Source organism: Papilio xuthus, unplaced genomic scaffold (assembly GCF_000836235.2).
Source record: "Papilio xuthus unplaced genomic scaffold, Pxut_1.1 DF827135.1, whole genome shotgun sequence".
NCBI lineage: Eukaryota > Metazoa > Arthropoda > Insecta > Lepidoptera > Papilionidae > Papilio > Papilio xuthus.
Window position 1 is genome coordinate 1,071,567 of NW_013531514.1, and position 22,945 is coordinate 1,094,511.

At 34.5% G+C, this 22,945-nt stretch overlaps 5 protein-coding genes across 6 annotated transcripts in view; 3 read left to right on the forward strand and 2 right to left on the reverse strand.

Moving 5' to 3' along the window:
- Window positions 1–5,239, forward strand: part of Zdhhc8 (zinc finger DHHC-type containing 8) — a 14,848-nt gene extending 9,609 nt beyond the window's left edge. The window contains exon 5 of the mRNA XM_013314646.1: window positions 4,798–5,239. Within this exon, the coding sequence (XP_013170100.1) occupies window positions 4,798–5,239 (442 nt within the window). The remainder of the gene's footprint in view (window positions 1–4,797) is intronic.
- A 3,848-nt stretch (window positions 5,240–9,087) lies between these two features.
- On the forward strand, window positions 9,088–10,527 carry RpL27 (ribosomal protein L27). 2 transcript variants are annotated; one of them, XM_013314749.1, is made up of 3 exons: window positions 9,088–9,178; window positions 9,476–9,705; window positions 10,299–10,527. In XM_013314749.1, exons 2-3 carry the CDS (start codon window positions 9,487–9,489, stop codon window positions 10,482–10,484), a joined length of 405 nt encoding a protein of 134 aa, XP_013170203.1. In that variant the 5' UTR covers window positions 9,088–9,178; window positions 9,476–9,486; the 3' UTR covers window positions 10,485–10,527. The 2 variants fall into 2 exon arrangements, with proteins under 2 accessions (XP_013170203.1, NP_001299720.1); NM_001312791.1 differs by having other exon boundaries at window positions 9,110–9,136.
- Window positions 10,528–10,854: 327 nt separating this feature from the next.
- DCTN2-p50 (dynactin subunit 2) lies at window positions 10,855–13,953 on the reverse strand. Its single transcript, XM_013314744.1, has 9 exons — window positions 13,774–13,953; window positions 13,501–13,703; window positions 13,257–13,392; window positions 13,038–13,144; window positions 12,760–12,876; window positions 12,527–12,602; window positions 12,217–12,375; window positions 11,861–11,957; window positions 10,855–11,768 (listed from the first exon to the last, which is right to left on the reverse strand). Exons 1-9 carry the CDS (start codon window positions 13,807–13,809, stop codon window positions 11,587–11,589), a joined length of 1,113 nt encoding a protein of 370 aa, XP_013170198.1. The 5' UTR covers window positions 13,810–13,953; the 3' UTR covers window positions 10,855–11,586.
- Window positions 13,954–14,316: 363 nt separating this feature from the next.
- On the forward strand, window positions 14,317–15,809 carry LOC106119659 (B-cell receptor-associated protein 31). The gene is given in 1 exon segment (NM_001312789.1): window positions 14,317–15,809. A coding segment is annotated over 1 exon segment (669 nt). The 5' UTR covers window positions 14,317–14,336; the 3' UTR covers window positions 15,006–15,809.
- A 65-nt stretch (window positions 15,810–15,874) lies between these two features.
- Window positions 15,875–22,939, reverse strand: cce-7 (carboxyl/cholinesterase 7). The gene is made up of 8 exons (XM_013314745.1): window positions 22,831–22,939; window positions 20,381–20,571; window positions 20,138–20,306; window positions 19,530–19,714; window positions 19,010–19,157; window positions 18,442–18,562; window positions 17,921–18,112; window positions 15,875–15,955 (listed from the first exon to the last, which is right to left on the reverse strand). Exons 1-8 carry the CDS (start codon window positions 22,925–22,927, stop codon window positions 15,949–15,951), a joined length of 1,110 nt encoding a protein of 369 aa, XP_013170199.1. The 5' UTR covers window positions 22,928–22,939; the 3' UTR covers window positions 15,875–15,948.
- Between the last annotated feature and the right edge of the window lie 6 nt (window positions 22,940–22,945).

Below are 22,945 nucleotides of genomic sequence, written 5' to 3' on the forward strand. Positions count from 1 at the left end.
TATCCGACGTTCTTACGGTGAAGGAAAACATCGTGATGCAACCTGCACATATCTGAGAAGAAATTCAAAGATATGTGTGAAGTCAACCAACCCGCACTTGGCCAGCGTGGTTGACTATGGCCAAATCAACCTTAACTTAGGGTAGGCTCCGAGCCCTTTGGTGGGGACGTATAGTGAGCTGATGATGATGATGAAAGTTTCTAATCAATTTTTTTTCGGTCAGTTTAAATTTAGCATTCGTTCAATGTGTCTAAACTTTTTAAATCATACCGTGATACATAAAATCAAATTTTACACAATATGCTTATGTTAATAGCAAAAGACATTGAACATTGGAGTATATAAGAGTAATATATATCATAATGACATAGGTATATCCATTGTTGTCTATTCCGAATGCATTAACCTCAACTCCTCTCCAACAGCATTGCTTTTATGGTTTTTTATTACATATTAATATATGTTAGTTTTTGATTTGCATGTATAATAGTTTGCCTCATATTATATATAATATTTATTTGAGAATATTATTGTTGTTATAATATTGATGTATAATGCTTAGTACAAAACCCATAATTATAAGTAGCTGTCGCCCGTGACTCTGTACGTGCGTTATTAAATACTTAATTAGTAGCCTATGTGTTCTGTCAGACAATGTTCTATATGTATGCCAAATTTCAGTGAGATTCATGCAACCGTTCTGAAGATATCTTCCAACATCCGTCAATCCAAACATTCACATTTATAATATTAGTAAGATAATAGTTGAAAACAAAAAGGACATATGTTGTAAGTTTATGTTATTTCTAACTAATATTATATATGCGAATGTATAGATGGATGGATGTTGGTTTGAAGGTATCTCCAGAACGGCTCCATACATCTCTTTGAAGTTTAGTATACAAGAAAAACGTAGTCTAGTAGAACATGTAGGCTAATAATATTTTTGTTAATCCCGCGCGAATGGAGTAACGGGCGAAAGTTAGTCTTTTTATATTTAAAATGACTATGGGTTTTTTTTTTTAAGTTTGTTCACATTTGATTTGGTTATGATTATTATCAAAGAACTTTAAAGAAAATGTTAACAAACTTTATTATTTTGAGGTGTTTGAATGTTAATTACTATTAAAAGTTAACTTCGGAAATATTTTTTTTTCATACACCTCAATCGATACATAATGTGCAATCGCTCAATATATTCAAACTGCATTCTATGTCTGTTTACACTTAAAGCATATAATTTCTTAACATATGAGAGACATTTCTTTATCTAAGAACTCGCTTCATTCTTTCTCCTGAGTGTTCATTGTTAGTCATTTTTCATTCGACATAAGGGAACATACACATACAACTTGACCTATTTTTTTTTAGTTTTATCGACCCCTCCCTCCCCTCGGTGACCACTCGTAGTACATGCCAAGACCCCTTTAATTTTTACGTAGTAATTCATAATTATGATTTTTAATCATTCCACAGGCAAACATTGAAAAAAAAATAATTTGACTCATACTCTTCTTTATAGCATAAGACTGAATGCATACTTAAATTACTAGTGAATTATGTATTATGAAAAAAAAACAAGTAACGACTACGTGACTAAAATCTGAGCCACCCCCCGCTCCTGTGACTGACCGTAGTAATTTAAGGACTCCCCCCCCTAAACGGGTCACGCAGTATGGGTACGTTCCCTAACGTCACATTAACAATTCAGACCAACTTTGGATGCAGTGTATTATTTCAATCATAAATATAAGTATTGCAAATTACATAATTTTATCTAAGATATAAAAGAATCTCTAAAAGTATAGTGTAATAACAAGTGACCTTTTCTCTATAAATTCTGCCAACCCCAACTGTATAATACAGATGTTTTATGCTTTCTCTTTTCAATTAAAAAAACATCGAAAAAGAGACTTATTTTTTTTTCTATTATAAAGGTTACTCTTACCTATTGATGTTCTATAAGTGGTTAGGAAAATGCTTGGAAATGACAGTTTTCGTTTTGTCCCGATTTAAAAGCGCTTGTTGATGTTACATTATAGTTACTTCTTCATATTATTACTTCGAATCCACACCACCGCTACTATCAGCGCCAAAATGCTGTAAATCAAATAGGCACAAAATACCACACCTTATAGCCAGTCCATTTATAAAGGTGTGCTCTCGATGCTCTTGCCCGATGATATCGCTTATCTCGCTCATTTTAAATGGACATTGAATCGTTTATAAAGGTTTTATCGCTCCAGATTAGTTTATAGCAAAGTATAATTACGATGTACTCTGTCGCTCGCGACTCAGTCCGCGCAGAATTAAAAAAAACTTAGTGAGTAGCCTATGTGTTCTTCCAAACTATGTTCTACATCTATGCCAAATTTCAACGATATTCATACAGCCATACTGGAGATATACATCCGTCCAAACATTCTCATTTATAAATTATTATTCATTTATTATCCTTATTGTTAATATATTAGATTTCATATAAAAAAAATATATATATTATATTAAAAATAGAGCACGACCGGCTGCGGAGTCCCTTGACTCAAACAACCAGTGATCAGGGCTGCAGAGACAGGAACCTTCTCACGATGCGTGCGGTTTCTAGGATAACTGCCTTTTGTATCGGGCCCTTAATCCAACTGTTTAGCGAGAGCTTCTTGATATGTTGGTCGAAACTTTATTTATAATATTAGTAAGATTAGCAATACTTATATTTGTGGTGAAAGTTAGTGGGTTTGTGGTATATTATAAAGAGAACGTTTACCGCTCACCGCACGCGGCACGCGGCTCGCGGCAGGTGGACCTAACGCATACAGCCCACGTGTCGACGGTAAATTTATTATATATGTTTGTTTGTGCAACTGCTATGCTATGACATTCTTAGCTTTATTCTAGTAGAGGTTACTTTTTAAACTCATCTAGTTATCAACCAAGAGTACTGTTTTGCACAAAAAATAGATTTTCCATAAATATACATTGAAAACATAATACTTTAAGATGTTTATATTTATTAGAATCTAAAGGATAAATGAAATACAAAGTTCCACTACTATTTTGATATTATTTGTCGTGTGTTTGTAAGATTCGAGTGGCTTGAAGTAGTACTGTTATTTTTCAGGAAGAAAAGTTAAACAATTATTTTGTTAATAGTAATTTTAAACAGCAAATACAACCCAGTAGTATTGTGTTATAATATTGCAATAAGTAAATAAATTTAAGGACAATACTTTTTATGATTGTTTAAAAATAATATAAGGTACTAGCGGACCCGACAGACGTTGTCTGACAATTTGACACTGCGATGGTAGCGCCGTCTGTCGGATCCAATGTAAAACATTCCAAAATCAACAACTACTAATAAATTAAAAATTAATTAAAAAAACATTGTCCAGCGGACAAAATTGTGAATGTAAACCATTCCCAGATCCCCTTGAACACACACAAAAAATGTCATCAAAATCGGTCCAGTCGTTTGAGAGAAGTTCAGTGACATACACACTCACAGAAGAATTATATATATGAAGATATATACTGCTTGGGAAATAAATGTTGCATAAATGGTCATATTACATCAAACATATGACTCTTTTATATGAATCCTGAGGAATATATCTTATATCTTTTCTGTTTTTGTTTATATTTTTGATATATTTCTCTATGTTTTATTTTCTTATTTTATCTTGATGAATTGACTGAAAAGCTTCAACACTTTTTGTATATGATATGAATTACAAAGCAGTGTTGCATAGCGTTATTGTATATAATACACTGTAGTAAATAATTGCTTTATTTCCATTTTGGAACATCCTGTATATCAAACTCATAACAATTCAATGCAAATTTATTTAAACATCATATTTGTGTCTCCCAATGAGTGATTTATACATTCCTAATATAATTATATTGAGATTTATTGTATATTTATTATAATTATATAATTATGACTTCTTTTGTAGATTCATAGGTTATTATGTAATGTTAATTGTACATAGATGGTACTAAAATTAGTCGGCAAATCTGAAAACCCTTAAGCTGGTTATTATTAAGAATTTTTTTTTTTTAGTTTAGTATAAACATAAATATGTTTTATTTGTACTATATTTTTAATAGATATTTATGTAAAATGTAAGTTACTTTATTTGCATTGTATTTATGGAATTTCTTACTAATAAATATGTATTAATATGTATATTTTGTATGTATAATTAATGAGAAGAACAATATGTGTTTATCTTGGATAAAGGTTGTATGAGTTTGCAGTAGCGTAGTGTATGATAGTGTATGTGTGTTGTATTGCAATGAGCATGTAGCGTTGCATGTACCCCGCTACTGCGGCCGCGCCCGCCGCGCGTTCAGAACCGCCACCGCTGCCGCCAAACCCGCTGCCTGCCGCGGCACTTCATTACCGATCTCTATATACAAAGATAGTATAAGCTCGTCGCTTTCAGTAGCTAGTTTGATCGTAAAGCTAGGATCTAGAAGCTTCTTTGGGCTCCCTTAATAATTCTACAAACACTTTACTCGATATTTTGTTTAATGTTTAGAATTGGTTATAGCTCTTAGCTTTATGTGTTGTCATCGGCTCTAGCTGGACAAAGTGACCGACACGACAGTCACGTACACACGTAACAATCGGTAGGCGAAGTTAGAATCGGTAAAGGTGGGCGCGTTCTGAACGCTGCAGCGGCGTCGCGCCCGCAGCTCCCGTCTCCTTCTGTCCGTAGGCCGTACGATAACGGCAGCCCGCGCTCGGACGAGCTCGCGCGTTTAAACCCCTGACGTGAGCGCCGCGCACAGGTCCAACCCGGGCACGCCGACCCAGCCGAGGCGCGCAGACTTCGCGCCCCGCGGCTCCCCGCAGCGCCGTTTCCTCTCCGAGGGCGAGCTGCTGCGCGCCGAGCCGCCCGCGCACCGCCCCACCGCAGACGACATCCGCGAGCTGGCCGCCTCGCCGCAGCGCGGCTACACCTGGGCCGAGCGCCCACCGCACCCCGCGCACCCCGCGCATCCCGCGCACGCCCAGCCGCACCCCGCACACCCCGCGCACCCGCCGCACCCCTCGCCGCTGTCGAGGCGGCGCACGCCCGCCGTGCCCTCGCACCCGCACCCCCCGCGGCCCGCGCGGCCGCTGTCTTTCGTGCGCGCGCTTGAGGTGCAGGACCAGCTGGAGCGCGCGCCGCCCGTGGAGCCGCCCGACCGCGCTTCCGTCTACGACTGCAACTACGAGATCTCCGTCTGAGGGCGGCGCTCACAACGCACAACCCACGTCGCAGCCGCACCACCCGCACCAGCCGCACCGGCCGCCGTCACCAGTGGACACCAAACTGTGAACGATACGAACGCGCGAGTGATGACATCAATAATGTGTTATTAGTGTTCAATACGAGTAATAAAACTTTTATATTTATGTATATTTGTGAGTAATACGTATTCGTTAATATTTAACTTTGTGGTTTCGACTGTAAATATTATCACCACAGTTTGTTGTGAATTTGTATTAGCGATCGAGTGCGTGAGTATAAGCATTTTGTTTATATAACTTGAAGGTTCCCTTTTAGTATAGGATTTGTTTAAAAATAAAACTCTACATATATAAAAATTAAATGTTATGAAATGCTTACAGTCTCAGACTAAGGACAAGTTGTCTCAACTAATGAGTATGATATAAGTATATAATAGATAGCACCGCAATGATGTTGAATGAGTTAAATATATAAGAATGTCTCGGACCACGTTATCGTGAGATTGACTGGTGAAAATGTCTCAATTTTCTTTTAGCTGGAATTTGACAAGTGCGGACGTTTAGAGGTTGCTTTGGTGTGATTTTTCTACTTCTTGTTACATCATAGAGCAAACATTTTGAATACTTCTGAAAAAAGTGATATAAATAAGTATTTAACTTAATTGTTACAATGATTACTTACATCACAAAACTATGGAAATCAATACTATGTAAAAAAGCAAAGAAGTAGAAAAATATGAAACCAATGATAAAGTGCCAAATATTCAGTAGATGGAGGGTAGATTAAAATTGATTGCATTTCAGTTCCTAAATTGTTTACAGACAAATCTCTTTAAACCTTTCCTTTGACGCAGATTTATAAAGCATTTAAATCCCTGTTCACCAAAAAGCATTTATTGTTGACAATATAGATTAAAAATATGACATGTTTTGGCATCGATATTATGTTATTGTGAAGATAAGAACATTATGTGCTTGTCTATAGGGGCTATAAATATTGTTCATATCAACAGACGGTAGTATACAATATTTTCGGCCATGTACTATATTAATTTTGCTTTTGCAATTTGATGGTTCCTATGTAGACTATCGTAAACCACAATTTTGAAATTTACCCCCTGGTTTTTTTTTATGAACGTGATATACTAGTTTCTGTGTAAATTTTAAAGTAACGTTAAAAAGATGAATAAGTGTAGATTTTGGTTTTTTCTTGCAAATTTTGCATTTCGAACATATGGTAGTTTACATAGATGCCATCGATTTCTTTAACACGTTATATGCAACTGCTAATTTCTCATATTAAAGTGGGCTCGCGAGGCCAATCGGCAGTGAATGTGTTAAAGTTTACGTTGAGCAAAAGCAAACAATTTTTGTTAAAAGGTTTTGATTTTGACAGTATTGATTCCGATTAAAATTAATAGGTTGTAAAGGTTTTTCTTTTGGTAATATTTAGATTATTTGCTAATGTGATTTTTAATTCGGCTTATTAAAGGGCCAATTTAATTGACATTTGCATTATTATAGTATAGGTAATGGTTTCAAAACGAAAATTAAACAATCATGGCCCTAGATCTCATTGTTTCGAATTTGTTATCCAATGGTCCATGAGAAAGTACTTAGGAACTTTTAGTTTAATAATGTTTTTAATCATGTATCAGTTTTGACATACAAATGTACGGTGACACTTTATATGTTTGTAGATTTAAATTATAAATAACTCGGTCTACGGAGACTGAGATTGTATATTATAATAGAGTGTATTTTAATAAAATATATCAAACAAATCTACAAATTTGTATATACATTTAAATGTAGATTTTTATAGTTTGTATCGACTTTCTATATTATAAATATATATAGCTAGGTATATAATGGTTTGTTATGTAACACTAATCAGTCCTGTTTTCACTACTGTTGGATATGTTTTATTAGAAGGGATTTTTTATTTGTAATCATTAAGACTAAGATTGTAAATATATCTTAATAAAATGTGGATTATTTAAATATAAAGTTGTATAGATTGTGTATTAGAAGTTACGGTTGTTACTATTTGTATATTGATGTTGTTTTTATTTATATTTATTTTGGGTGCCAGTAAACAGCTGATTCGGTTTCTCCTTTAGACTATCTGTAGGATTTACCTCGGACAATGTTTCATTTTAATTACGAATTAGGACATTTTGTTGTAGACAATTAATAGCAGCAATTATAACTATGTTTTATTGTATAATTTGTATAAATATTTATTTATATAACAAAGTATAGTTCATTTCATTGCAATTAAAAACATAACCTCTAATAATTTTGCATAGCATCTACGAGTCCATTTTTTAAATGTAAGTTGTTTTTTTTTTCAAATTAATCTTTGTTTTGTAGAGTTTAATTTAAATATTCGCTTAATTAATTTTCTGCGACAAAATGTTCAAATGTATCTGATTAGCAATACGGCCTATTAAGAGATTATACTAATATCGTTGAACACTCTTTGGTTTAACTTTAAATATTCTGCCGCTATATTTCACACATTCCCTATTTCAAGACTTTATTTATTAGCCTATTACTGTGTTACATTTCATGCGTACTTAATATTCTTGACCGTGACATGACACCCCATCCCATATCTGTCACATTTAAAATTAATTTATGTTTTTTTTTCTTCAAATCTGACGGTGACATAAAATTAATATGTAACTTTATTAAGAATCTGATTATTTAATAAAGCATTATAAATAAAAAGTTATTGAAAACCGCGCCCAGATGTTTGCCGATGACTCCCCCAACAATTAACACCGTGCTCGTTATTCTTAACGGGTGACGTCATCGACGTGAGCTTCTGGGCAGGAATAATAACTGACGTTGCCTTTAGTGAGTTGCATAGAAAAGAAAAAATACGTTTGTATTTTAGTGAGTTCGCAGTGCCGAAACATGTTTACGTCATAAGTGACGTCACGAGTTAGTCAGTTTGTCGATGGGAGCTTACATTTAGACTTTTTGTTATTTGCAATATGTTTGAATCTTCCTGTAATATAAAATAATAGATGTAATATATCATTGAAGTGTTACTTTCGTTTAATTCAATTATTGCAGTAAGTTAAGTTGTCCATGGTAAGTGTTATATAGCTTTAGTTTCACATTATTCATAGCTCAAAGTGTGTCTGAAGGCGGGTGAAAACAGTTCATAAATTAAAACGTACTGCATCATAGTTACCTAAGACAATGTATATATTTATAGTATTTCTTCAGATCGTTATTACCTACATGTACGTGACAGTGTTTTATTTTTGTATTTTGATAAAATTTGTGTAAATAATTTTCTTATTTTATTGATATTAAACTCAATTATCAAGCGGTGTTGGTTTTTTTAATTAATTCAGATATAACAAGGTGGTAACAATAACCAAAATCTGCCTTATTTATGGATGTGGCACACTTCACGTTTTTATAGTACTTGTAGAAAGTGTACTAAGATATTATTAAAAAATCAACAATCTCAACCGACTTCCCTTTTACCCCACTCTTCAAAATTGGTCCAGACGTTTAGTAAACATAGGCAGGTTGCAATAGGAATGGGCGAAAAGTTTAGCAAAACAACAAAATGTAGCAACTTTTTCATTACAGATGGCATGGGTGTCGCGGCCATTGTGTATTTTTTGATTTGGATTCGGTTTTTCATGGTTCTTGTCTAGCTATGGGATTAAAGTGCTTCCCTCACATAATAAAAAATCTTTATTTTTAGAGGTTCTCCTTAATTTATTTTGTTCTTTTCATTGTAAAAAAATTTATTTACTTAGAACTCTATGATCATCTTTTTTAATCTGTTAAATAGTGACATTTCTTGTCTGTGCCTGTCAGTTGCCGATGCTGTCTTTTTATTGTCGACAGGTATATGGGAATGTGAGTTTTGTAATTTTTCCGAAATAATCCAAAGAAATCATAGTGAGCAATTATTATTTATTAATAAATACCTATCTACAGTGTCAATTGTAATAAATTTAAATAAACCCATGATATATTTACATGATATTTCTACTTAATATTTGATAACAATATAAATACAGTGCGAATTGTGTTTATGGTTGAAGTTTAACTTAGTACAGTATAACGTTTTATGAATAAACTGTAACTTCATAAATAGCAAAAGTTCAAAGTGATATTATTTCAGTATTAAGTGGATTGGTACTTTGTATTTATTTATGACATCGAAGTTTGAAGGTTAGTTCTCGTGCCTTTCAGATCCATCCAAGATGGGTAAGATAATGAAGCCAGGTAAAGTGGTGCTGGTCCTCAGCGGCCGGTACGCGGGCCGCAAAGCCATCGTAGTGAAGAACTACGACGAGGGCACGTCAGAAAAGCCATACGGTCACGCTTTCGTCGCCGGCATTGACAGATACCCACGTAAAGTTCACAAGAGGATGGGCAAAAACAAAATTCACAAGCGCTCCAAGATAAAGCCTTTCGTCAAGGTAAGATCATTCAAATGTTTTGATTATATAGAAAACTGTCAGTGAATTGCTTCATTTAAAGTATGTGACTGATTATTGATTGCATTTATATTTCTAAATAAATGAGAGTCCTGTAAACATTAATATGGCAAAAGAGTAGTGGTCTATCTTGGGACTGTTATAAATTTATAAACTAAATGGTGATAGTGAAAATAGAGATAAAATGAATGGGAGATATGCTAACAAAATATATAAATAATAGTCATATTTATTTTTAAGCAAAGAAGTTATTTATGATAGTAAAATTCATTATAAACAATGTTTTTTTTCACTCATGGCACACTTTCACTGATAAAAACCAGATTTACAATATGTTTTGTAATAGAATAATGAAGTCATAAGTAGTTTTGTAATGTGAGAAAGCAAGTGTTTCACAAAAATTCCACCTAAAGTTAAGTGATGATGTGGTCGAAAGATAATACCAGCCTTAGTAAATGCCTATTGACTTGCCTACTCTTATAAGCCCTCACATCATACTTTAATGGAACAACCAATGCTGGCAACTTGTTCCAATCCTTTCCAGTAATTTAAAGCAAACTTTTTATGATTTCCAGGTTGTGAACTACAATCACTTGATGCCTACACGTTACTCGGTAGACTTCAGTTTTGAGAAGTTAAGCGCAAAGGACCTCAAGGACCCCGCCAAACGTAAGAAGCTCCGTTTCAACACCCGTGTGCGATTCGAGGAGAGATACAAGAGCGGAAAGAACAAGTGGTTCTTCCAGAAGCTTAGGTTCTAAGATATACATTTAACATAAAAAATACATTACTTATGTAATGGAAGGTTTGTTTTATTTTAACTTAAGTCTAAGTTATATCATTAATTGTGCCATTTCTGCCAATATTACCAATTTAATGTATAGACATGCTTACAAATCCATCAAAACTAGTTATATAGGTAAAATATGCTTCAATGGAAATAATCCATCCTTAATTTTAATATAAGGTTGTAGGTATTATTGCGCCTTTTTGTAGTTTAGAGAACTCTATGTATATCTTTCTTTTACAATTTCTCAGGCAAAGCTATAGAGTTGTAAGTTTACAAAAATTTGGAAATTCAGTTAAGCATTTTATTTGGAGTTAAGTTAGAATGTAAATAAAACAACAACAGCCAGATAATTGTTTATTGTGGATATTTCATAGTGCGCAACTCTGCATATATGTTTTCCTAATGCAATTATGATGAATCCAGTTAGTACAAGTTTAAGAAAGTTAAGTAAGGTTTTAGAGAAACTTCAAAATAAAAAAAAACACCATAGTTTTTGGAATGCTAATCAATCATAATATTAGTGTTTAAAAATAGTAATTTTCACTAAATTATTACTATATTGGGTTTCATAAAAGTTATTGACAATATCAGACAAATATATACATTTTGAATAAATGAAAGATGCAACGAAATAATTTAACACAAATCATAATATTTTTACTAACAATATACTAAAGTTACTGATATAATGAAGATACAAATTAAAAGTACTGATTGAGTTACAATTATTAAATAAATATTAAAAATAGAATATTTGTCATCAAAGATTTCTAAACATTCGATCTCCTTATAAATAAAGTAAGCACTTGTAACCAATAATTTCTATGTGAACAAGTGTTTCTAATTTTAGTTTTGTTTCTAAAGTTTCTTTTGTTTTTGCTCAACCAAAGGGTGTGAATTTATCCTATAATAGGCTTCAACTGCCCTAGCTTTCACCATAGAGCAAAAGTTTTTTTTTCATTTATTGAAATACACTTCTGATATATATTCATATTCAATATATTAAATGTAAATTCACTTGTTCTACACAGATAATTAAACTATAAATATATTCAAGCACATATGAGCACACATCAGGCTGCAGCTAGCTTGGAGATCCTCTCATCAAGTTTCCGTATTTCCTTGTGCAAGTTGTCTACATTATGTGCAAACACTTCTTGCACGCCTTGCAACAGCTCCTTGTTGTTGTGCACGCCACTAGCTACCGTACTTTGTAGGGTTTCTAACTCGGCAAGCGATTTCCCAAAGTTCTTTGCTGCAAGTATTTTAAATATTAGAAAAGCAAATTGTTAAGAAGTTTACAAGGACTGAAGTAAGCTATAAATATAATAGAGGATTAAAGATTACCGTGGTTGTGAAGGGCTTCCAGTGCCTCAATCCGTTCAAGTATTTCTGCATGCGACACACCATCCACTTGCTGCAGCAGCTTGTGCAACTCATTCACCTGCAGAGTTATTTTGCACTTTGGTACAAGTTTTCTACCTCTACAACTGTACTAACTGTTCACTTCATAGACAACTAGTCGCAACATAGTCTCCCGCAACTCCGTTCATGCAAATTAAAAAAAACCTAGCATGCCTAGCCTTTGTCTGAATCTGTGCTAAATTTTATCAAGATCCGTGCAGCTGTTCTGGGGATCCCTACTAACAAACATCCATCTTTGTAAACTTTCGTAGTTCTTTAGACCATGCAGTCTGTAGTACCTTAGCCTCAAGTTCTGGATTGGCAGGTTTGAGCGCAGCACGCAGGGTGTCGAGGTTGGCCAGTAACGCGGCAAGGCGCGCGTCGGCCGCCGCCAGCTCTGCCGGCCGTAGCAGGGCTGCGCGTGCCGCTAGCGTTGCAGCCGCACCGCACAGCGTCGCCTGAAAATATACTCATAATATCAACTCAACTCTTAATATATTCAATATCGTTATGAATTATGGAATTTGAATTGTTTACAATATCTTTCTAAATGACTGTTATAATGTTGCATATTTTAATCTAAAGCGGCAGAGTTTTGGTGTACAGTACCTCTCCGGTTGCAATTTGAAGTTTCCTGAAAGCTTCTTCATCTCTCACACCAGCTGCTTGCTCCAATTTGTGTAATCTGAATTAAAAACTTCCATTTTATTTCACAAACAATAAAATATTTAAATGTCATCACAAAAAAAATTATTGATATCTTCCAGATTAGTTAATTTCTATCACATTCAAGTTTTAGCTTGTTTAACAAGATTGGTCATAAAATTTGAATCTTGTAATACCTATATTCTAGTTGTGCTATACGGGTGGTCTGCGCTAGATTCACTTCTGGTTTCAGTTTAAGCTGAGCTGTCACAACCTCACCAGCCTTCTTCTTGGCATTTGTTGCTAAATATTCCCTGGAAAAATTAAATCATGAAATAAATTAATATATAGTAGCATGTTATTTCTACAAATGATAAATCTTGCAAGAACTTTTATTTTGATTGGAAAAAAGGAAATTGCGAAAAGAAAAACAATTCACTGACAATCCTCAAATAGGTTAATACAAATATCTTACTTTAGTTTTTCAGCTTTAGGATCGATCTGTTCCCCTTCTTCCAACTTTAACTCTTCAAGCAATTTCTTTGTAGAATTTATATGTGCTGCCAACTTGATGTGTTCATCCTAAAAAGATGGTAGTAGTAATTTCTTTTCTTTTAAATATAAAGTTACAGTTAATAGCAAAAGTTAACACAAAAGCATTTTTATCATTGAGGTATGAAATTATGTAAACTACCTTTTCACTCTCAGTGGCTTTATCTCTCTGCTCTGTGACTTGTTCCAATAGCTCTGAGAATTCACAGCGCAGTCTGTTGTACCGTTCCAGTGCAGTCTCAGGCTCACCTTCCGCCGCCAGTTCCCATTCACCAGCTCTTGTAAATTTTAAATGAGAATATTATCAATTATAAAGAGTAAAATTTCATTATTTTTATAAATTGGAATTAGGACAAGGCTAGATTATAATGTTAAGAGTGTTGTACCTGTATCCGATCCTCGTTTTTCTACTTAATCTATCAGAGAAATCAACATTTCCAGTAAGAAATTTTCCTTTAAACTTGTTAAAGGAATCCTTCACAGACAAATGCAGTTGTTCAATATTTTCATTCTCATCTTCCTCGAATGGTTCAGGTTGATCAGCTTCCGGTAGATCGCCAGTTTCGTAAACATCGGGTTGATCGTAGGCCTAAGAAATTACTCACCGTTAGAAAAGTCAAAATCGATTTTTCTGAATAAAATACTATGAGAACACTTACTATACCAGGCAGGTTTTCATATTTAGGATCTGCCATGTTAAGTTTGATCGATTTTAATACTTTTCACTCGTTTTGTGTCGATACGTTGCTATAAAATTATATTTTTTGTTTTAAGTTAAATAAATTGATAGAAATGACGTCAGATGTGCAAGTTTGGTGAAGTTGTCATTTGTCAATTTGACAGTACTTTTTTTCTTGAAAAGGTTAAGATTTGTAGACCCTAAAGTCAATTCATTTTAAAAAAGTAACACTACAGCTGAAACATCTTTAATGTAATTGTTAAAAAAAATTGTTCATTAAACATGCAGGGCAAAATATAAATTAATATTGAGTTTTTCGAAACCAAACGTGAACATTTATTTATAGAAATGAACCTGAATAAACTTTATTTTGATAGGAACACGTCATATGTCTGAAGTCTGTCATATTTGACTGTCTTTTAATGAGTCACGGATATTTTCAAGTCGGTAGTTTCGCAATTTTAATTTAATAAGTTCTCGTCATTCTAGTGCCGGGTACACAAGTGAGGTGCATATTGAAACAACGCGAATAAAAAAGGCAACATGAGTCTACAGTGGACAATAATTGCATCATTTCTATACGCCGAAATAGCCTTTGTACTTTTGCTAACTTTGCCGATTGCAAGTCCTTCGAAATGGCAGAGGTTCTTCAAATCCAAATTTTTGGCTTACATCAGCGGGCAAGCTTCAATTTACTTCCTTATTCTGATTGGAGTTTTGGTACTTTGCCTCCTAGATGCAATTCGGGAAATGCAAAAGTATTCAAATATGGAATCGTCAGATCATCAACACCTGGACGCCGAAATGCAAGGTAACATGCGTTTGTTCCGAGCGCAGAGGAACTTTTACATTTCTGGATTCGCGCTATTCTTGCTTATTGTCATTCGTCGTCTTATCCAATTGATATCCGAATTGGCGACTGTCCTTGCAACATCTGAGGCCAACTTCCGTCAAGCGCAAAGCGCTACCGTTGCTGCGAGGTCCCTTCTAGAGCAACAGGGATCAGGAGACGAGAAGAATAAGAAGGAAATAGAGGATCTAAAGTCTCAGATATCTCAACTTGAGAAAGACTTGGCTAAAGAGAAGAAAGATAAAGAAGCTGTCAAATCTCAAGCTGAGAGTTTGAACAGAGAATATGACCGTCTCGCCGAAGAGCATAGTATACTACAGAAGAAAATAACTGTAGCTAGTGGAGACAAGAAAGATGAGTAAAACTCGGAATCAAGATTAATAATAACATCAGATATCTGCTTAAAAGACATATTTAACCTTAAGTTATGTGGTACTTAACATGTCCAGTACCACCAAATTGCGTAGCAAGTTTTTTTTCATGTAAAAATTGTTGGGGCATGAAACATGCTGATATTTTGCAATGAATATTTTGTCTTGCAATTAACCCTTAGATGTTGTGGAACAAATTATATAAATTAAAAACATTTAAGTTTGTACCTTGTGCTTTTATCTTGGTGTTAATTATTTTTCATTTTCCTATTATCTATAACAAAAGGCTGAGGATATGTATTGTTTTGAATGCATGTGCGTGTTTATTGTTTTGAGTTTGTATAGATTTAGTTTTTATTCAAATATATGAGTATCCTAATTGGATATTATTTATTTTTATTTAACAGTTCAATTTACCAGAAATATACGATGTAACATCTTGGTAGTGCAGTTCAAGAAACATGTACTTTACATAAATCTTTTATGTGTGCAACCTTGTCTAAATCTCAGCATTTTTTTGACATTGTTTTCAGCTTATTTGCATTGTTAAAATTTAGCTAACATAGCACTTTTTCCTATGCATTGGTCTAATTATTTCAACTGTTTTCAATTTGCGGAATCTTAAAGCTGGTTTGTGATTTCATTTGTTTTAATAATTATAATTTTGCTTTGTGTATGTTTTGTATTACATAGACTTTATATACTAGAAGAATATAATCCAGTTGTACTTTGCTTTATATGTATCAGAAAAGGGGTGGGAATGCGAGAAGGATAACTATTTATAAATGGGAGATGTTGTTAAAATAAAATTGTATTTTCTACTTTAAATGTTGTTTTATTACATTTGAATTTTGATAATTTCTTCCGGATATTTCTAATAAAGTTGACCGATGTCCGAATCTGCCTCCTCTGATTGTAGTTCCTCTGATGAATTCTAGTAACTTGAACAATAAATTTAAATGAAAAAAAACATTCATAATCAATTGGGAGAGTATAGTAAACTTCCTTTGGTCTTTGGCAGTAAGAAAAAAGTATTTTCTTGTGCTATCTCTATGAGCTTCACTAGAATGATACTTGTATTACTATGTAAATCTGAATAAGCGAGAAACCTCTACAAGCGAGAATAATCCGGTCTCCACGGACAAGCTTCATAAACAAGACAGGGAGTACAGAGAATCTATAAATTAGAATATTGCGGTCCCCTGGATTCTCGCTTATATAGTTCACACTGTATTGTCATCCCTTCCTTTCTCTTTGTAAAAACAATATTTATTTAAACAAGTGTAAGAACAGTGTCGTTCTAGGGATAAAAGTAATGATTGTCTTATCTTGCTGACTAATTTCACTGCAATATAGCATGTTTGGAAATATTACTCATCACCATGATTATTAATTATTGTTATTGACGTTATTTATAACAGAGTGCAATAAGATAGTAAGGAAAAGGTCACAGGAGAAATAAACAATATTGTAATTGGAAATTATTATCGTGTGCTCGATTTAGATTTAGGGCCTAGCACATATAATATTGACAATCTACGTATCGTCATTGACAAATTAAAAGTTGTGCAGCGTATCGGTGTAAAGTACACCAAAAATTTCATATAATACTAATTTTGACGAAGAAGATTGTCACAAATATTCGTACTAGACCCAAAGTTGATTAGGAACTGGGATTGAAAGTGAAACACGTATTTTTGCTTATTATTAAAATAATTCTTAATCGCAATGAAATGTTGGAAAAAATATTTCTATGAATAACAGATGGCAAGCCAATGATTTATTTTTGGTAACCTTGGAAGATCATTACCCTTTATACTAGCTGTCTTGTAGTCTTCCATACTGGCTGTTACTAGTTGTCGCCCGCGACTTCTTCCACGCGGAATAAAAAAAATATTTTTTTGTCTATGTTTTCATCGAGACTATGTTCAAGATCTATGCCACGTTTCGGCGAGATGCTTTCCGATCTGATATAGCTGTTCTGGTGGTACCTTCTAACAAACATCCAACCATCCATACATCCAAACATACGCGTTTATAATATTATAACCTAGAAGAACGCATAAAAAACTGTTTGGCAAGGTTGCGTGTTGTGTTTGTATTGTGTTCTATTGACTGAAGAGGCGTAGGCATGCATAATTAAGCATTGGTAAGGCTTACTGTGAGTTTTCATTATGGAGACACTAGTTTTGACACATCTTGTTATTTATGTTTTTTCCAAGAGAATGTCAGAGATAACTATGGTGGTCATTACTTTTGTCTCAACAGTCGAAATCAACTGAAATAATATTTCTATATGCATAAAATTAAAAAAAAAATCATCAAGTAAATGTAAAAAAATAGATATTGTCTTTGATAACATTATCTATACAAATTAATTGGTAGTCATATCATTGTATGGATTTATCAATACTGAGATTATTAAATTAGGTCTTTTATTGTGAAACTTTTTTTTTATCTGAAAGGCGATTACTAAATCAAATTATAGCGACTGATTGGTGAATCCAGCGTTATTTCATAATAGAAAAATATTTAATTTTCTTGCTAATTTCATAAAAGCGAACAGATGTAATAAAAAAAATGTTGCTGGTGTGGCTGAATGAAGGAGCTGCTTTTGCCTGAAAACGGTCATCTTTATTCTGCCACTACATCTATAGACTACTATAAGACTACAAATACGACTAACCTTTTTTTTTCTCAACCATATAAGAAATTAAAAACCGCTACCAAATAATAACAGTTTTGAAGGATAATAAAAGCATAATAGTAAAAAGTATTATATTAAAATTTTTACTTAAAAATAATAAAACAATAGTATAATATAACACCAGTAAGAAGATATATGGAATTTATAATACATAAGGAAGTAAATATATGATTGTAGAAATAATATTAAAATGGATTACAGCTCATCTTTTATATATATGTTGTAGTTTTGGTTCTCAACAAATCCCAGGTTGTCCCAGAAGGAGCGGTTTCCGAAATCGGAACTCGTCTTCATGGTGACATCAGTTGGAGAGGCGATCTCTAAATAGTTAAGTTCTTGAGATCCAGGGACTACTGTCTGCCATTGCGGTACGTTGGGAATAGTTGGTACACTGAAAAAACAAGATCAACATCATCTCTCTATCCTTGTTTTACTTACGCGGGATTGGCCCAAAAGATTTTATAAACCTTAAAGCTGACTTAATTCTCAAGGCCGACACCGATTGTAAAAACAAGACCATGGATTTATTTAATTAAATTGGATGTAAACCTTAAGTATACATATTTTTAATGAATTTTTGTTGATCCTAGTAAATTGATCAATTTAGTGATGAAATAATGGACAAAGAAAAAAATAATAGCAATTTTTTTATTTACATTATTGCATGTGCTTCTTAACCAGGCGTTAACTGTCATGTTTAAATCCTATTATAAAACTTACCCTGTTGATGCATAACTGTAGATCATATCGAGAAGTATCTCCCTCATCTGCACGTCAGCAGGGGAATCCGAGCTGCCTATGAAGTTGAAGACTGACATCACATCGTCAGCGTGGCTTACACCTAGACATGAAACAGAAATAGCATAGTCTTATGTAATAGGCATCATCATCATCAGCTATACGTCTTCACTAAAGTGCTCGGAGCCTACTATAAGTTAAGGGTGATTAGGCCACAGTCAACCAACCACGCTGGTCTACTGCGGGTTGACTTTCACATATCTTTGAGTTTCTTCTCAGATATGTTATGTTGCAGGTTGCATCACGATGTTTTCCTTCACCGTAAGATGTCGGAAAAAGGTATGTAAATGGAAAAACACATTGGTACATGGCGAGATTCGAACCCAGGACTTGCAAATTACAAGTCAAGTGCTTAACCCCTGAGCCACCGATGCTCGCTTGAGAGTAGTATAAGAGCTTATTTCGTTTACACTAATTTCGAGTCGTTATTGGTTTATTTTTTTTTTGTTTTATGTAATAACATACATAGAATGTCTGAATAAAATATTACCATAGTTCTTATCATTTTGTGCCATGAGATTGGATAAGCTCAAGTTTCCTCGATAGGAATACCGGTACAGGTACGTGGGTTGTCCAGAACTGGCGTGTGTCTGCGCCAGTCTGCCCACGTCAGCTACGAACAGACGGTCACCTAAAGCCTACAAAGGAACGTGACCTTGAATCACAAGGGTAATCTAAAAAGTGGAGATTTCAAATTTATCTTGTCTTAAGTTTTTTGTTAATTTTTTTTTTCTTCTAGTCAAGTTCTATGAATTAAACATTAATTTGTGTACTTTAGTTATACATAAAATTTTACACAAGTATGCAAAAAAATATTACCTTAATTTGCGAAGTGTAAGGAATCGTTATATTTGATTCAAGGTCTAATATTTATAATAGAACGATTAGTTGTTTTTTTTTATAACAGAAAGGGGCAAACGAGCAGCGGGAACACCGAGATGTTCAACGACGCCCATGGACATCAGCAATACCAGAGGAACCGCGGATGCTTTGCCGTTGTTAATTCTGACCTGTACTAATTTGTCGAATGTGTCCTGTCCGACCGGCTTCCCTGCGAAGTAATGCTGCTTGATCTTCTCAGCGACAGCACTGCGGAGATGGAGCGGCAATGTGTCATTGTATTCAAAGATGTTGCTGGCCAGCTGCTCCCAGCGGGACTCTAGCTCCTTCAGGATCGTAGGGTCGGTTTGATAAGCTGAGAAACAAGTATAGTCCTTGCATAATACTATTCACATATGCCCCCGTTGATTAGGTTTAAGCCTCTCATAACTGAGTCCGTCATAATCCTTACTAATATTAAAAATGCGAAAATGCAAAAACTACTGAACCGATTAAAATGAAATTTGGTACACAGATACAGAGACAGAGATAGTCTGGAGCTTGGGAAAGGACATTAGCTACTTTTTAATGTGAAAAGAGGGTTGGAAATTTGTATGGAAGTATTGTCATTTTCCCAGATAGAAGCTTGAAATTTATTTTTTAGGTAACAACCTATCTATCTATCAAATTAACAAATTTGATAGAGAATTACACGGGAAGTCGCGGGCACAGCTAGTCCCGTATAAATAAGCTATAAGGTACACACAAAATTTACGTACGTGTAAGCCATATTTATTACCTGCAGCTGGGTACAGTCCCTCCTCAGACGTGACAGAGGTAATGAGAGGCGACTTCTGCACACCACCAGCTCTAGCCACGTGGTATGGGTACTGTGTTAGGAACGGGTACTTTGCGCTTGGAGCCTCGTGTGTCGGCGTGAACGGTGTGAACAGGTTCACCTTCCATTCCTGTTACAACGAGTTTATTAAATTAAAATCTGAAATTGATTCGCAGCAATTTACCTAGAGTTAGATTTACTTACAAACATTTCAACTTGTCCGTTGACAACGACTTCAGCGGGCCTATAACGAAGACAGTCTGCCATCTCTTTGGTGTTTGTTGTGGGGCAGCCAACAACCGCGGCGAGACTCCGCGCCTTCTGTGCAGGCTTCACTGAATGCGTCCATGACGCGAACGCGGCTCCACTGAACGCTATACCCCTGTGGAATGTGTCTGGAAAGAAATGTATCATATCATCATAATCAGCTCACTATACTTCCCCACCGAGGAGCTCGGAGCCTACTTTAAGTTAAGGGTGATTAGGCCATAGTCAACCACGCTGGCCAAGTGCGGGTTGACTTCACACATATCTTTGAATTTCTTTTCTGATATGTACAGGTAACATCACGATGTCTTCCTTCACCGTAAGAACGTCGGATAAATGTACATATGTAAATCAGAAATCGAAGAAAACATTGGTACATGGCGGGATTCGAATCCAGGACCTGCAGATTTCAAGTCAAGTGTTTGACCCCTGAGACACCAAATGTATCATATAGTACCATCCAAAAGGATGAAGGTACAACAAAGGAGAGGGCACAAACCTAATAGACAACAATTTATATTTACTTAAATGTTTAATGCAATTATTTTTGAACAAATATTATATGTGCACACAAGGCGTGAGTAATGATAGATATTATTATAAGCACCAAGTGAAGGTGAACTGGTTACGTAGTGACAAAGTACACTGTTTGTGTACAGAGATAAGTGTGATAGCTTGCGACAACTAAACGACTGAGGGGTTTCAATGTTATTAAAACACATAGGTTATGTATATTGTCTTTTCTTTCATTCTCTTTGAAAAAAAAAAGAGACAGCGTTTCATTTTTCTATTTGTGGCAATAAAACTGGCTAGTTTATTTATCAGCTGCTGTAGTTGTAAATTTTTACATGATTTTTTTTAGCAACATATTTTTTAAATTGTCGAGAAGATACAAGAACTTTGTATAGTTGTGGATTATTTATATTGTTATCTTTGCAAATCAAGACAATGATCTTTCGGCCATGGAATCCCACACTAAGAGTCGAAAACTTGTGCAACTTTCCACAAAGTACGCACGGAATTAAATGTGGCTTGTTCTACATGTCACAACACTTCGTATACTTTGTATATTTATTTTAGTAAATATAACTTCTTATCTTAATCTTAATGTAGTGGGAAATGTTGTCTTTGGTTGTTTATTATTCAATATTTACAAGTTTAACAAACATGTAGAGATGACAGATAAAATGCAATGACAAAGGTGAGATATAGTGGTTTGGTTTGTGGTTTGTGCAATATAGAAGTCGGTTCGATGACCCGCTAGCTGTCGACTCGAAAGTCGATTAGTAGCTTATGTGTTCTTCCAGGCTATGTCCTACATGCCTAATTTCAGTCAGATCTATGTAGCTGTTTTGGAGATACCTTAGAACAAACATCCATCCATCTACATATTCATATTTATGATATTAGTAAGGTAAGATATTAATTTTAATATCTTACGATGTATGTATTATAGTTAGTTGCTTTTGAAAATATCTCAAATTCGAAGTAAAATTCAATTAACGAGGAGGTTTATCAGTGTTATAATAACAATAATGCTATAATCCTTTGTTATTATTTATAAAAAATTATCTTTATAATAAACTAGCCGTCGCCCGCAACTACGTTCGCGTGGGTATATAAAAAACTTGATTAGTGTAGCCCACCTATCGATCTATCTTACTTACTTATTATTCGCATTTTTGATAAGTAAGTTAAATAAGCTCTTCAAGGCATAAATTCGAAAAAAATAAATAAATAGTACCCTATGTCCGTATCCTGGCTCTAAGCTACCTCCTCAACAATTTTCAGGCATATCGGTAAAGCCGTTCTTGAGTTATAAATAGCGTAACTAACACGACTTTCTTTTATATATTTAGATATGAAATTTTAAGCAAATGGTGTTACTAATGTGTTTATAGTACTTTAGTATATAGATTGGCTGTCTTTTGATAATTTATTTACTGTCATGTTGTCTTGTTATTTTTATTTTATATATTATAATAACTGTGATGATATCTTTATCTCAGAGCACACGTACACACACAGTATGTTGGATGCGGTAGGCGAAGAATCGCATACTGGGGAAGGCCTATGCCAGTAGTGGGTAGACAAAAGCTGACGATGGTTATGATTGACCAATAATTAACATGTTGTTTGGAAATAAAGGTAAAACTTTTTAATGAGTTTTGTGATTCTAAAAAATATTATAGACTAGCTATCGCCCGCGATTCCGTCCGCGCGGATTAAAAAACAAACTTAATATATGTTCTTCCAGACTATGCTCTATATCTATGCCTAAATTCATTCATGCAGCTGTTCCGGAGATACCTTCACACGAACATCTAAACATTCGTATTTATAATATTATTAAGATGTAGAAGAAATATATTTGAATAAATACATACCTCTAGACATAGGTGATAGATAATGATAGTGCACACTAGCGCCGCCCGCGGAGCATCCCGTCAACGTGACACTATCAGGGTTACCACCAAACATCATGATGTTACTCTTCACCCA